This window comes from Diadema antillarum, unplaced genomic scaffold (assembly GCF_040938485.1).
Source record: "Diadema antillarum isolate AM-2024a unplaced genomic scaffold, OU_Dant_1.0 seq00002037_RagTag, whole genome shotgun sequence".
NCBI lineage: Eukaryota > Metazoa > Echinodermata > Echinoidea > Diadematoida > Diadematidae > Diadema > Diadema antillarum.
In genome coordinates, this window is record NW_027272689.1 from 16560 (window position 1) to 29084 (window position 12525).

General features: G+C 38.3%; 1 protein-coding gene across 1 annotated transcript; it reads right to left on the bottom strand.

Annotated features, from left to right (window-relative positions):
• Window positions 1-2608: 2608 nt before the first annotated feature.
• LOC139713720 (aqualysin-1-like) lies at window positions 2609-10204 on the bottom strand. The gene is made up of 8 exons (XM_071625425.1): window positions 10088-10204; window positions 8608-8748; window positions 7526-7655; window positions 6024-6130; window positions 5529-5670; window positions 4259-4443; window positions 3503-3674; window positions 2609-2748 (listed from the first exon to the last, which is right to left on the bottom strand). Exons 1-8 carry the CDS (start codon window positions 10202-10204, stop codon window positions 2609-2611), a joined length of 1134 nt encoding a protein of 377 aa, XP_071481526.1.
• Between the last annotated feature and the right edge of the window lie 2321 nt (window positions 10205-12525).

Sequence of the window (12525 nt, forward strand, 5' to 3'; positions counted from 1 at the left end):
AAATCGTCATACTCAACAACGCTAACGAGAACAACAGGAAAATACAAGCACACTCTTTAAACAATGAAGTCATTACAAACATGTACTGTAAGTCTTTTAAATGTTTAACCAAAAACCCTACAAAACAAATCAAAAATCACTTCTAAAAGAGCCAGATTGGCCAAAATCTACATCTATGAATACGTAAGAAGAGAAAAGAATTCAATCCTACATCTTTAACATATTTCATGCATGAGCCAACTATGGGCACTCATAAGCGCACACATCCACACACATTTCGCTTGTTCTTTCAGTTTTTTTAAAATGAAGATATTTACGTATCTGACACTGTCATGACGAAAACGCAACACCATGATCAAGTTTGCATCTGTTCATGAGCGTTATTACACTCACACATACATTCATACATGAGTTATGATGGAGTCGATGGTAAGAAGTGAAAACCCAACATGAACGCTTATTCATCTCACAGGGCGGTGAGTTGGCTCAGTCGGTAGCGCGTCTGCCTCACGATCCTGTAAGGGCAATGAGCAATGTTGTGTGTAAGCATGCCGTCCCCTCTAGCAAGAGGCAAAACACTCTGTCCCTCGTATAGGACATAAAATGGAGGTCCCTTGTATCACAGAGTAACAACTCATGCACGTAAAAGATCCCGCTTCATTCATTCATCGCAAAGAGCAGGGTGTTTAACTCGATGAAGTGGTCCCCTCACATCCAACTGGACCCCATGGAAGACCAGCTTAACGTATGGGCTATCCAGCCATCCTCTCAGATGGAAATGAACAAACAAACAAACAAGTTAGACCTTGTGATTAATTTCGATTAATGTTTAGAAAAATTTCACTATATACTCGTACACAACATTCAGTAAGCATGATCAAAATTGGGATTACATCATCCTTTCTCAAATTTACTCATCGAGTACATAAGAGAAAGTATGATTAATATCTCGCATCTCTCACACTGACATACTCAAAAAAAAATGACGAAAGAGTAATCTATGTTTCTTAAGATGAAGTACAAAGTACCTATCCCAAACGTCAAAGTACTTTTTGTGTTGTGTACGATTGAATGTATTAGATGATATCATCGATACTAAAACATCATTTTATTACAGTTTCTCTTTATAATTCTGTGGCAGAATTTCGAGGTGAGTAAAATCATAAGTCGTCAAAATTCCGGAGTGTGGTTCTGACTAATATCAGTGATCGGTTAGAGCACATGAAAAGTTCCGAAAAGCTTTTGTTTTGTTCATGTTCGATTTTGATGAAATTGCTACCTTTTAAACATAACATGAACATAGAGTGCCATTGAAGTTAAAAACAAAAACAAAAACAATACACAGCCAGGATAGAGTGGGCAAAAGCTCGAAGTGATGGTACAAGTTGCGTCTGGATATCCAGTTGAAGATCTTCAAGCAAAATTTGTTCAATTTTCTGTTGAAAGTCCTGATTCAGTGACGACAACAGGCTTGCTTTTCTCTTTCCCCTCTCTCTTTCTGTACACACACACACACACACACACACACACACATATATATATATATATATATATATATATATGTATATATATATATATACATATATATATACATATAAATAAATATATATATATATATATATATATATATATATATATATATATATACATACATACATATATATACTTCGGATAGGCTATCTTCGTACAGAGTGCTCGATGTCTGGGTGGCAGAGTATGTCATAATAACGTTTACACAAGAAGATGAGTAAAGGTTCATCAGTGCTTTAGATATTGCTACTCTGAGTTTCACGCGCCGCTTGGGATGCAATCATTTTGGCAATTGTCTGATTTGAATTGCCTGATGATCGCATCCCAAGCGGTGCATGAGTAGCACTCGGAGTAGCAATAAAGCACTGATAAACTTTAGTCATCTTCTTGTATAAACGTTATTATATTTGTATATATATATATATATATATGTATATACATTTGTGTATATATATATATATATATATATCTGCATGCACATATAACTTCTAGTCTATTTTCAATCGTTATGTGTGCTTTACTCTCCCAAAAATAAGGAATGATGAAAACATACCTCTCATTTTCAAATACATGTAATTTTATTGTCTGCTGAGTTTCAGATTGATATTGTCTCCCGAAATCATGAATACAAATAGTGTCGTAGTTATACGATCCTTTCGCTTTGTCCATCAATGTTGTGCCTGGGACCCATTTCGAGCCCGTCTCGTTCACGGTCTCCCTATCTGGACAACCATCTAGGCAGCCATTGTTGAAATGTCATTTGTTTTGCTCATGATCTATTTATTGCCATCGTTCTTTAAGCAACAATAACAAAATCGCATATTCAACACCACTATTGTACTTTTCAATTCAATCCAGTTTAATTCAATCCAATTCAAGTGAATCAATCAATTTCATAAAAGCAATAGAGCCAGCATTTTATGTACAATGATTTAATGACGAAGACACCATAACAAGTCAGTGGTTTTTACTTTTCATGAGCTTGGCCTCTGTCGGGGTCAAGATATTGGGATCACATAGCAGAAAAGGCAATCTTTGTAATGTCATACACCATGGTTGCACGTCGGATTCCAGCTTTTTAATTGGTGAAGAGGAGAAGGTTGGGCGAGAGGAGACCGGTGTCGCTCACCTTGCCCGACGAGGCGTTGTTGAGGAGTGAGCCACTGATGGTGGCTGGGGTGGCCCTGGGGTTGGCTTGGAGAAGGAGTGCAGCGACACCTGTCAGGAGCAAGGATGACAAAGTAATACTGATAATACTCATTCTGATTGTCCATTTATGGAATCATTTTATGATACGCGTGTGCGTGTGTGCGTTGCGAGCGTGTTTATACATGTATTTCTGTCTAACGGATGCATACAATGATAGTAGTCTACTAACGCGTTCAAATCCCACGATTCTTAACATCTTAAAAGATGTAAAAGTGTTATCACTTGTAACGCTTAGTTTTCTTTCGTGTTTCACGTGTACACCGTTTATATTTACATCAAAAGAGTGTAGCAAAAAAGCTGCTGAAAACTGCTTATCCAATAAAGGCGAGCCAATGGAGTAAAATGGAGTCAAAAGGGGTCTGAGCTTTCGATCCTAGCAGAATCTAGAATCAGAGGCAAAATGACCATTTGGTCATTTTGCCTCTGACGTAGATTCTGCCAGGATCGAAAGCTCAGGCCCCTTTTGACTCCATTTTACATCAAAAGATCACATTTTAGGTACTAAAGGGAGTGTTCAGGGCTCCTTGGTAGAGGTAGCAGTGCTCTATCAGAATTCCCCAAATGCTCTCTAACTTAATGTTGCTTCGAATAATGTTCTTGCAAATTCCGTTCATACTTAAGCGTCAGTTTTTAAGCACTTAGTATTCCACTTTATATTTTCCTTGCATGAAAGGGATGTATGTCGTTATGAAGGTCCATAAGTGCTTATTGGGAGACGGACAAGGGGGGGGGGGGGGGGGGGAGGGCAACAACAACTACTTACCGGTGACGTGGGGACAAGCCATGGAGGTTCCGCTGATGGTGTTGGTGGCCGAGTCGGAACCGATCCAGGATGAGGTGATGTCGACACCAGGGGCCCAGATGTCGACGCAAGAGCCGTAGCAGGAGAAATAGGCACGGGCATCCGAGCTGTCGGTGGCACCGACAGTGACAGCCTGTTAGGATGGAAAGTAACGGGGAAGAACGATTAGAAATGAAGCCTAGCTACACATACTAAATTTTACATCACTTCCCGATAAATTAATTCTTGCTTCCATTTCCCACGAAACTAAATTATTGCCGGCATAGCCAGATCGTGCTTACTCCTTACTCAACATCCATCTATTCTGCATTAATGGGTTAAATCACGTAATGTTTCTTAGTATTTTATCCATTAATTACTATACATTTTTTCTACTTTTTGATCTACCATGATACTCAACAAGACCCATCATTCTGAAAGTAGAGTCGAGTGGAATAGTGAGTGTCCCGTGGAGTGCAGCCAGGCTGTGCTTATAGAAGAAGGTGCGAGTAAAAACAAAGCCATACCTTTTAATGGCCAAGTGATGTGAGCGCTCCCTTGAAAGTTATATCATGGAGCTATACAATTCAATAGTATAGCAACATAACTGTAGTAGTAGAGGTAAAAATAGTTGTTGGATTGAAAGTAGTAGTATTGGAAGATCATAATTATCGTGGTAGATGTTGTTGGTCTATAGCACCGGTAATCGATGGGAATGATGTTATGATGAGTGCTCACATAGCCGGAACGGGCCGGGGAGTAGTTGCATGCGTTGTCGTCGCTGTTTCCGGCTGCGACGGACACAACGAAGCCGTTTCGGTAGAGCGTCCTGACGGCGTTGTCGATCAGAGCCGAACCGCCGCCACCGAGAGACATGGAGACTACGGCCGGGGTGCTGCCCCTGGAAACGATCTCATTCATACCTGTGATTAAGCAATGATCACCATAGTGATAATGATATCTTCCTACATGAATATTGCATGATAATGATGATGATGATAATATATAAACAATCTTCATATGGCGCCACTGCGCTTTATCTGTAAAACACACAAAAAAAACGAAACAAAATAAACATTCAAATGCGACCGATTTTCACAATTTTTGTGCATGTCACATATTATTCACATTGTTGTTGGAAAATGTTAGCTCGTCGTATGTAATATTAGCAACGTCGGACAAATTATGGCCAGGTGATTATGGAATTGTTTATTCGCGAGCAAAGCAAACATAAGGGATGTATGGGTTTATAATAGTGCATGATGGATCTCGCGCCATTTGACATAGAGAAAATACATGTTTTTGTTCTGGGCATTAAATCCCCGATTGAGATTAGCCGGTGGCAGTGCACGACCACAATCAATGTTCAGTGGCAGCCATAAAATTCAACCTACCACAAGCTAAGTTACAGATACAGTCATCAATGATATAAAGTACTTATCTCCCAAAACAGGTTCTGTGGTGTGAGGACTAATCAAGCCTATATGGGATAAAACATTCTTTAATTTCTATTCTCTGCAAGTCATTATCCATGTAATATTCCTCTGACATTGATGAATGCTCTGGTAGTGAATGCGCATTTACTTAGTACATCTTAATGACTTACAGAGTGCATACATCTTACGAAGTATAATGTAAATATAACTATGATATTTGATATAAATCATAATATGATTTTAGATATAAACCCGCACAATCAGTGCATATTTTCGTCATTCCATTGCACATCCCTGTCATCCGATTCGGGATGAATAGAATGCTATAAAGGTCGTTTGCTATCACCTGAACCTGCAATAATTGCAGTTGTTACAGCAAGGGTCTAAATGCCCAGTCTTGGTTTTTGTCCGACACTGTCTCTGTATATAGAACATGTACATGTGTGTGCATTTATCTTAAAATCTTATCCTATTTTTTTTAAATAAAGAAGTTTAAAACAATAAATAAATGTGGTTTTTTGGTTAAAATTGATATTTTTGTTTAAAAAATGAATTATGAAATAAATTCTCACCGTCGACAATGCCTGAGTAAGATCCCGAGCCCAGACACCCGAGGACGCGCACGCCGAAGATGTTGGCGTTCTTCGCAACTCCGTAGGACGTTCCAGCGGCGGTTCCGGCGCAGTGGGTTCCGTGACCGTTGCAATCAACTCCCTGTGTAGAATTTAATAGGCTACAGTTTAGATTAAGTCTTTGGTAAGGATGAAATTAGTAGCACACAGACAAGCATGAAACCCGCTACGTTTGAAATCACGCATAGATATGTGGGCCTATACTTTATCATGTTTAACGTAATAACTAAATGCTAGATTGTGATTTGATAAAATTCGTGTGTCGTTCCAGAGACAGATAATGAAGAAACCATGGCTGCTTGCATGGAAAATAACACCTCAAGTCACCCTTGAAAATGTGATATAATTCTAAAATGCTCAATTTGATTTGCTGTTAATCGCAATATGTCATATTTACATCTTTATATTCTATGTGCGTGAATATGCGCCACTTACAGTTCCGCCCATTGCGTCATAGAAGAGGGAGCCACGACCACCGAAGTCGTTATGTGTAGGCCAGATACCGGTGTCGACGATGTATACATTGACGTTTGATCCGTCGTCTGGTCAATGAAAAAGAAAATCAATGATAGCAAACAGTAAACAAGCTGAAGTTACGATTATTCATTTAATCGTCAATCATCCAAACATTGCTGTTCTGTTTCTAAGAGGATCTATATCACTGATTGGATGACCCTTGAGCAGGTATAACGACAGTAAACCAATATGCAATCTGTTAGATGTAATGTTTTAGTGAACAAACGAATGCATAATGAAAATAAATCATTTTTAGGTGTTCATTCATTCATTTCACTTACAAAAACACAAGAATACATTGAAAATGTGACAATTATGAACAGAATTGACACGATAACGTGTGTAACAGATGTAAAAAAAGATTAATGGGAAAGCAATGGGCCGTAGTCCCTGGAAAGTAAAGACAATATTTTATCTTTTCATTGTATGAACTGCAATTATGTATGAACTATAATTGATGCATATTGGCAGACTCACACGTACACACACTCATACACGAACACACACACACACACACACACACACACACACACACACACACACAGACATAATCATTAAGCATTTACAATATGCCTATACAGGATGTCATTATCTATAAACACGTCCATGTCGGGCTAATTTCTTATCTATTCGCTACTAGACAGAATCATATTGATTAGTATTAGAATACCTTTTAAGTAACGCTCACTAACAACTTTCTTGAAACCACCTACGGTCTTATTCACAATAATAGTATCAATATGTATAGAATTCCAGACTTGCGAACCTTGAAATGATATAAGTTTTTGTAGAAGTATGTAGGAACCATATTTACACAGATGATTCCATTTCATTATCCCAAGCTTACATTGGAAGACTAAAAAGTCACAATCGAGGCTGAAATTAAGAGCATTGGTGTAATTCTAGGGGTTGTTCGTCAAACAGTATTGACAAAATAATTTTTCTGGTACGCAGAATGCCTGAATGAAATTATTAATCTTATCTGAAGTTTCTTCGCTTTCGATTTTCTTTCCTTCTCTTCCTCACTTTTTTTTTAACATTTCATCAACTTCATTATTGTTATCATTTTCTTCAGATTGTCTGCTTTTCTTTATAATCATCACAATTATCTTTACAACCATCATAATGAACGTTGATTAATACTAACGAATCTTGTTTATATGAATAAATTGAAAATAAGTAAAGAATAGCTAGAATCAGGATTTTTAAAGAAATTTTTAAAAGAATGCGAGTGAAAAGTAAGCGCTGAAATCTTTCCATGTCATTTGTTGCAAGTGTCATGTTTGCTTACATTGCTCACTACTACTCACCATTTATGTGCTTTTGTATAAGGAGAAAACAAAGTTATTATTCTGAAATTAGATCAAGTCAAGTCCAATCGAATCAAATCATCATCCTTTGAGCCCGAAGCGATCACTCACAATTTGAGTTGAAGCTGTTGTCAAGGGGGAGATCCCTCTGGTCAATGCGGTCGAGACCCCACGAGGACACGGCCTGGGCGCGGACAACTCCGTCCTCCTCGATGTGAACGATGCCATCGAAGCGGCGTACCTGTTGGTTACAAACGACAAACCATCAAGTTTTGCATAAAGATTTTGCGTTAAGATGTTTCTCTGCATGCAGGCTTTGCTCATAACACATGGGGGCATTTCATAAAGTTTTTTGTCAGATATTTTTGTTTTTACTGAATATCTTGCATCTGATTGGATAAGAGCAAAATTTGTCCAACAAATTTGTCAGACAAAATGCCTCAATGCCCCCTCCCCCGATGTATGCGTATTATCACACAAATAAGTCAGCGATGTTCGACCAGAACACAGCTCTATATGATCTTTATGATCTTAATACATTTCTCCTTTAGCAGTGTCTTTTATGCATGTCCAATCCTTTTTCAAATTGCAAACAAAATTTTATAAAATCTGGAAGGATCTTCACAGGTTTGGAACTGTAATTTGTGTAAGACTGTGGAGCCCAGAGTGAAACTGGGTTCCATTTGGTTTAAGATGACAATTATTGACTATGTCTTACAGATAGTTTATTTCAGCAAGGACTTCCAAGAGGTAAGTCTCTACTGGGAAGTCTCACTTTCTTGCATGGTCCTTATGAGTAAATTCAGATGAAAGTTCTACACTTTGAAATCGTACGATTTTTTGATTTTTTTTTTTTGGGGGGGGATAGACTTGTGTACTTGCTTTATAACTTGTTTCTAGAGTCTCGTAACGTAAATGACCATAACGAAAGACAACCAGGGCCCTTTTTCATAAAGCTGTTCGTAAAGTTACGAATGACTTACGAGCGACTGGTGATCAATTCTTGTGCTGAATTATCGAAATTCCGATAAGCATAGCAATCACAACTGATTACCAGTCGCTCGTAAGTTGTTCGTAACTTTACGAACAGCTTTATGAAACACCCACCAGGTTTGAATGAATATTACATTGCTCCCTGGGATCGGACTATAATAATACTGTAGGATACAGTGACTTTATAAATTGGTACTCACGAAGTCCACGGCCTCCTCGCTGAGCTCGAGTGACAGGGCCCGGATGGCCTTGAAGGCCTTCAGCACCTTGCCCATCCTCACGCGGCGGATGTTGAGAGCCTTCTGCAGGCGGTCGGCGATGTCGTGCACGTCGACATCATCCTGTTCAGAAAAAAAAAAAAAAAGAATCGCGATCATAAAAAAGAATACCTTAATAAAGTGTTTCATAGCATTGCAGTGGCCAACGTTACTAGTATTGGTTTTCCATCGAAATAGAAAGAAAAAGCTTCAGAAAGAATTCAAACATTCCAGGAACGCAAAGTACTTTATGAGCCTTCTCCTTTCACTAGCTGTTCTCCAAATGCATAGTAGTTGATATTTCCCTGGTAATACTGTTGTTTAAAGAATCGAGACACTCATGCTTTCATTTTTCTAATAGTTTATCAATATAGCATTTTTCCAACATTTTGCATAGAATATCCCCATAAACATCATCTCTCGCGTGCCTATATATTCTACTTGCTTAAAGACATAGAAGTTGCAGAAAGTATTACAAATCCACTAATTTCAGATAGAAAGAAGACTAAATAGAAGAAGAAAGAGAGTTAGGCAGATAAAGAGGACAGACAGTTAGGCAGTTGAACTAAACAGTTAGTTAGACAGATAAACCAGAAAGATAGGCAGATAAAGTGGACAGACAGTTTGGCGGTTGAACTATACATACAGTTAGGCAGATATATCAGAAAGACAGTTAGGCAAAATGAACTACACAGACAGTTAGGCAGATGAACTACACAGACAGTTAGGCAAATGAACTACGCAGACAGTTAGGCAGATGAACTACACAGACAGTTAGGCAGATAAACCAGACAGACAGTTAGACAGATAAAGTTGACAGACAGTTAGGCAGATGAATTACACAGACAGTTAGGCAGATGAACTACACAGACAGTTAGGCAGATAAACCATACAGACAGTTAGGTAGATAAAGTTGACAGACAGTTAGGCAGTTGAACTAAACAGATAGTTAGGCAGATAAACCAGAAAGACAGTTTGGCTGATGAAGTGGACAGACAGTTAGGCAGTTGAACTAAACAGACAATTAGGCAGATAAACCAGAAACACAGTCAGGCCGATAAATCAGGCAGACATAGCAGTTATACAGGTGAGCTGAACAGACAGTTAACTCAGACTAACCAGAAACACAGCCAGGACGAGAAAGCAGACAGAGAGTTAGGCAGGTGAACTAAACAGACAGTAAGTAGGCAGATAAATCAGCAGAACAGTCAGACAGATAGTAGGCAGTTGAACTTAACAGACAGTTAGGCAGATAAACCAGAAAGACAGTCAGGCCGATCAAGCAGACAGACAATTAGGCAAATAAACCACAGATAGACAATTAGGCAGTTGGACTAGATAGATAATTAGCATGATCAGTGATGATTAGGCAGTTAAACCAGACAGAATGAGATGGGAAAGGCTGCATGATGAGGATACTTACGCTGAGAGCAACGAGGTAACGGTCGGGGAGCTTTTCAGCGGCCCTGCTCATCGTGGCCAGGCCGGCGTAGGCGGTGGCGGCCAGGCAGGCCACAAGGCACAGAGTAAGAGCACGCATGATCTGAAAATACGTGTTGAAAAATAAAAATAAGTTGAAAAACAAGAACTAAAATACAAAAATCGTAGTCTTGGCACCGTATTAAATGCCACTACAAAAATCCGGAAATTCGATGCCAGTGCTTATGGAAACAGCGAAGCAACAGCTAGGCTGTCAGTGAGCTTAGCAAATGTTGCTGTAAATAATGGTCAATGCAATCACAGAAAGTAAGCTAACAGGACAAATGCTAACTCAGATTTCAAATAAAAAGTCACGCCTCGTTCAAGTGGAGTTTGATAACTTTGTACAGAGTAAAAATCATTATTCATTATACAACTTTAATCTAACAGAATTAAACTGTCTTATGCATAGTGTGCTTTCGATTCACTCTGCGTACAAAAAAAGTTGTGGCTAATCTTTTATGTTAACAAGAAGTTGATGAAATGTCACAATTGAGCGAAGTTTCTACACTTAAATCTCAAAATACTTGGATCATAAACATCACACTGTAAAGCAGAGCAGAGGCACATACTAGTAAGCCCCGATTTAACAGATAGGAAGTGCCGGATCCACAAATTAAATGAGAGACAGATAATCTGAGCTGTTTCGTAAAAAGAACTCCTCGTCAAGAAGTTACAATAAATTCATAACAAAACTAAAGTAAAAGCATATCATAGACTGCAAGGGTCATGGCACAATGAAGAACTGTAGCAAAAGGAAACTAAGCAAAAACCAAAAGAAAACGGGAAAATATCTACATTGACTGCTCGATTCTTGATCACTACGTTCTATGAAAATATATTAGTATAACCGATTGCTATTTTTTTTTTTGATATGTAAAGAAGCTTTGATATAAGTTGAAGACAAAAACAAAATCTGTATTGGATGTTACAAGATAATGAAATGAACATGTACATCATTACAAATCGTTTTTGTCAGTACTGATGATTACGGAAAAAAATACAACCAGTGTGGCAAATTGGAACATGTGATTATGAACTAATCATCAGTCATACGCTCTTGTCCAGAGTTGCTCCAAACAAAAAACCAAACACACAAAAGAGTAAGATTACGATGCGAACTTGTCACAATAAAAAGCTGTTTTTGTAGTCACTTACTTGGAGAAGCAGTGAATTATTTTAAACAGCTTAGCAAATCAAATTGTGCTGGTTAATTCTCGGATTTTAAAAAAAATACTGAAGAAAGAACTGAAAACGTCGGGGAAAACGTGCGCCGCGTGAATTTCAAGTTCATGAACACGTGGCTGTTAAAACTTCGACTGTTCTTCGAAAATTACATCCCGGCATCACAACTCTCAACGAACCATGGAAGCTGAGAACAAGACAATCGAAAATAGACTATCGTTTGCATATTATCATGTCTCTTTACTTTGATGATTATTTTGTCAAAGTATAACATGAGGAAAGTTCGGAAGAAACGGTCTCCAATGTCCTCTATACAATGATCCCCATTCAACCTAAGAATACTCACGAGATATTCTGATCCAAGTCTACACCAGGAGCAATATGATAGAGAATGAAGCTGGGTCTCTTTAATCGTCTGGAATATATAGGCCTGATCGAGAATATTTGTTTATTTTTATCATGGTATGATTGTGAAAGAGCCAGATAATTCTTGAATGCATTACGTAAACCCGCTGTGAATAATACTATTGTCAAGGAAGAGGGTCAGCGTAAACCACAGAAAGCGCTGAATTGCTTGATAAAGCAGGCTTACTCTAGATATATGTAAACATGCTAAAGATAAGCTCCTTTGATACGCTGCAGATGGGATAATTTCCATCATTAGCTTTAAACAAAGAGGTTTCTAAAATAGATGAAATACATCTTGACATCACGCCAAGTCCTTTGTTTTATCCCTCTGTAAGCCACAATCCCATTAACATCTGCCTTTTTCACTTCTTTTCACACACTTTACAATCTTTAATATATGCACGGTTCATTCAGGCACAGGGTTTGATAATCATGCCGTGGGAGGCGCAGGAGGTATAATTCGCCCAATATAAGATGACCTTTATCACAATTTTCAGTCCTTAGCTCTTAGTTTTTTCTACCACGCACTTTTCACACAATATTCGGCAACCATGCGAATATTCCACCCCCCCCCCAAAAAAAAAAAAATCCGTTAACTAAGAAAGAAAGAAGAAAAGAAAGATACCAACGCGCATAGATTCTTGACTATGGTGATACATGGAAGGATTTCATCAGCTTGATTTGTTATGTCATGATAAGCTAATTCAACAAAAGTTAGTTTTCAGTGGGATACTGGGATAAACTGACATTCACAATCATATTTACATAAATGAATCATTTACAAGGGCA

Excerpts from the sequence above, each read along its gene's own strand:
- LOC139713720 (XM_071625425.1), bottom strand. The coding sequence starts at position 10,204 with ATGCGTGCTCTTACTCTGTGCCTTGTGGCCTGCCTGGCCGCCACCGCC. Across the intron at positions 3,675-4,258 it reads CCCCGGCCCGTTCCGGCTAT|GCTGTCACTGTCGGTGCCAC; the intron begins GTGAGCACTCAT and ends CCATCCTAACAG. Across the intron at positions 2,749-3,502 it reads GGCTTGTCCCCACGTCACCG|GTGTCGCTGCACTCCTTCTC; the intron begins GTAAGTAGTTGT and ends TGCTCCTGACAG.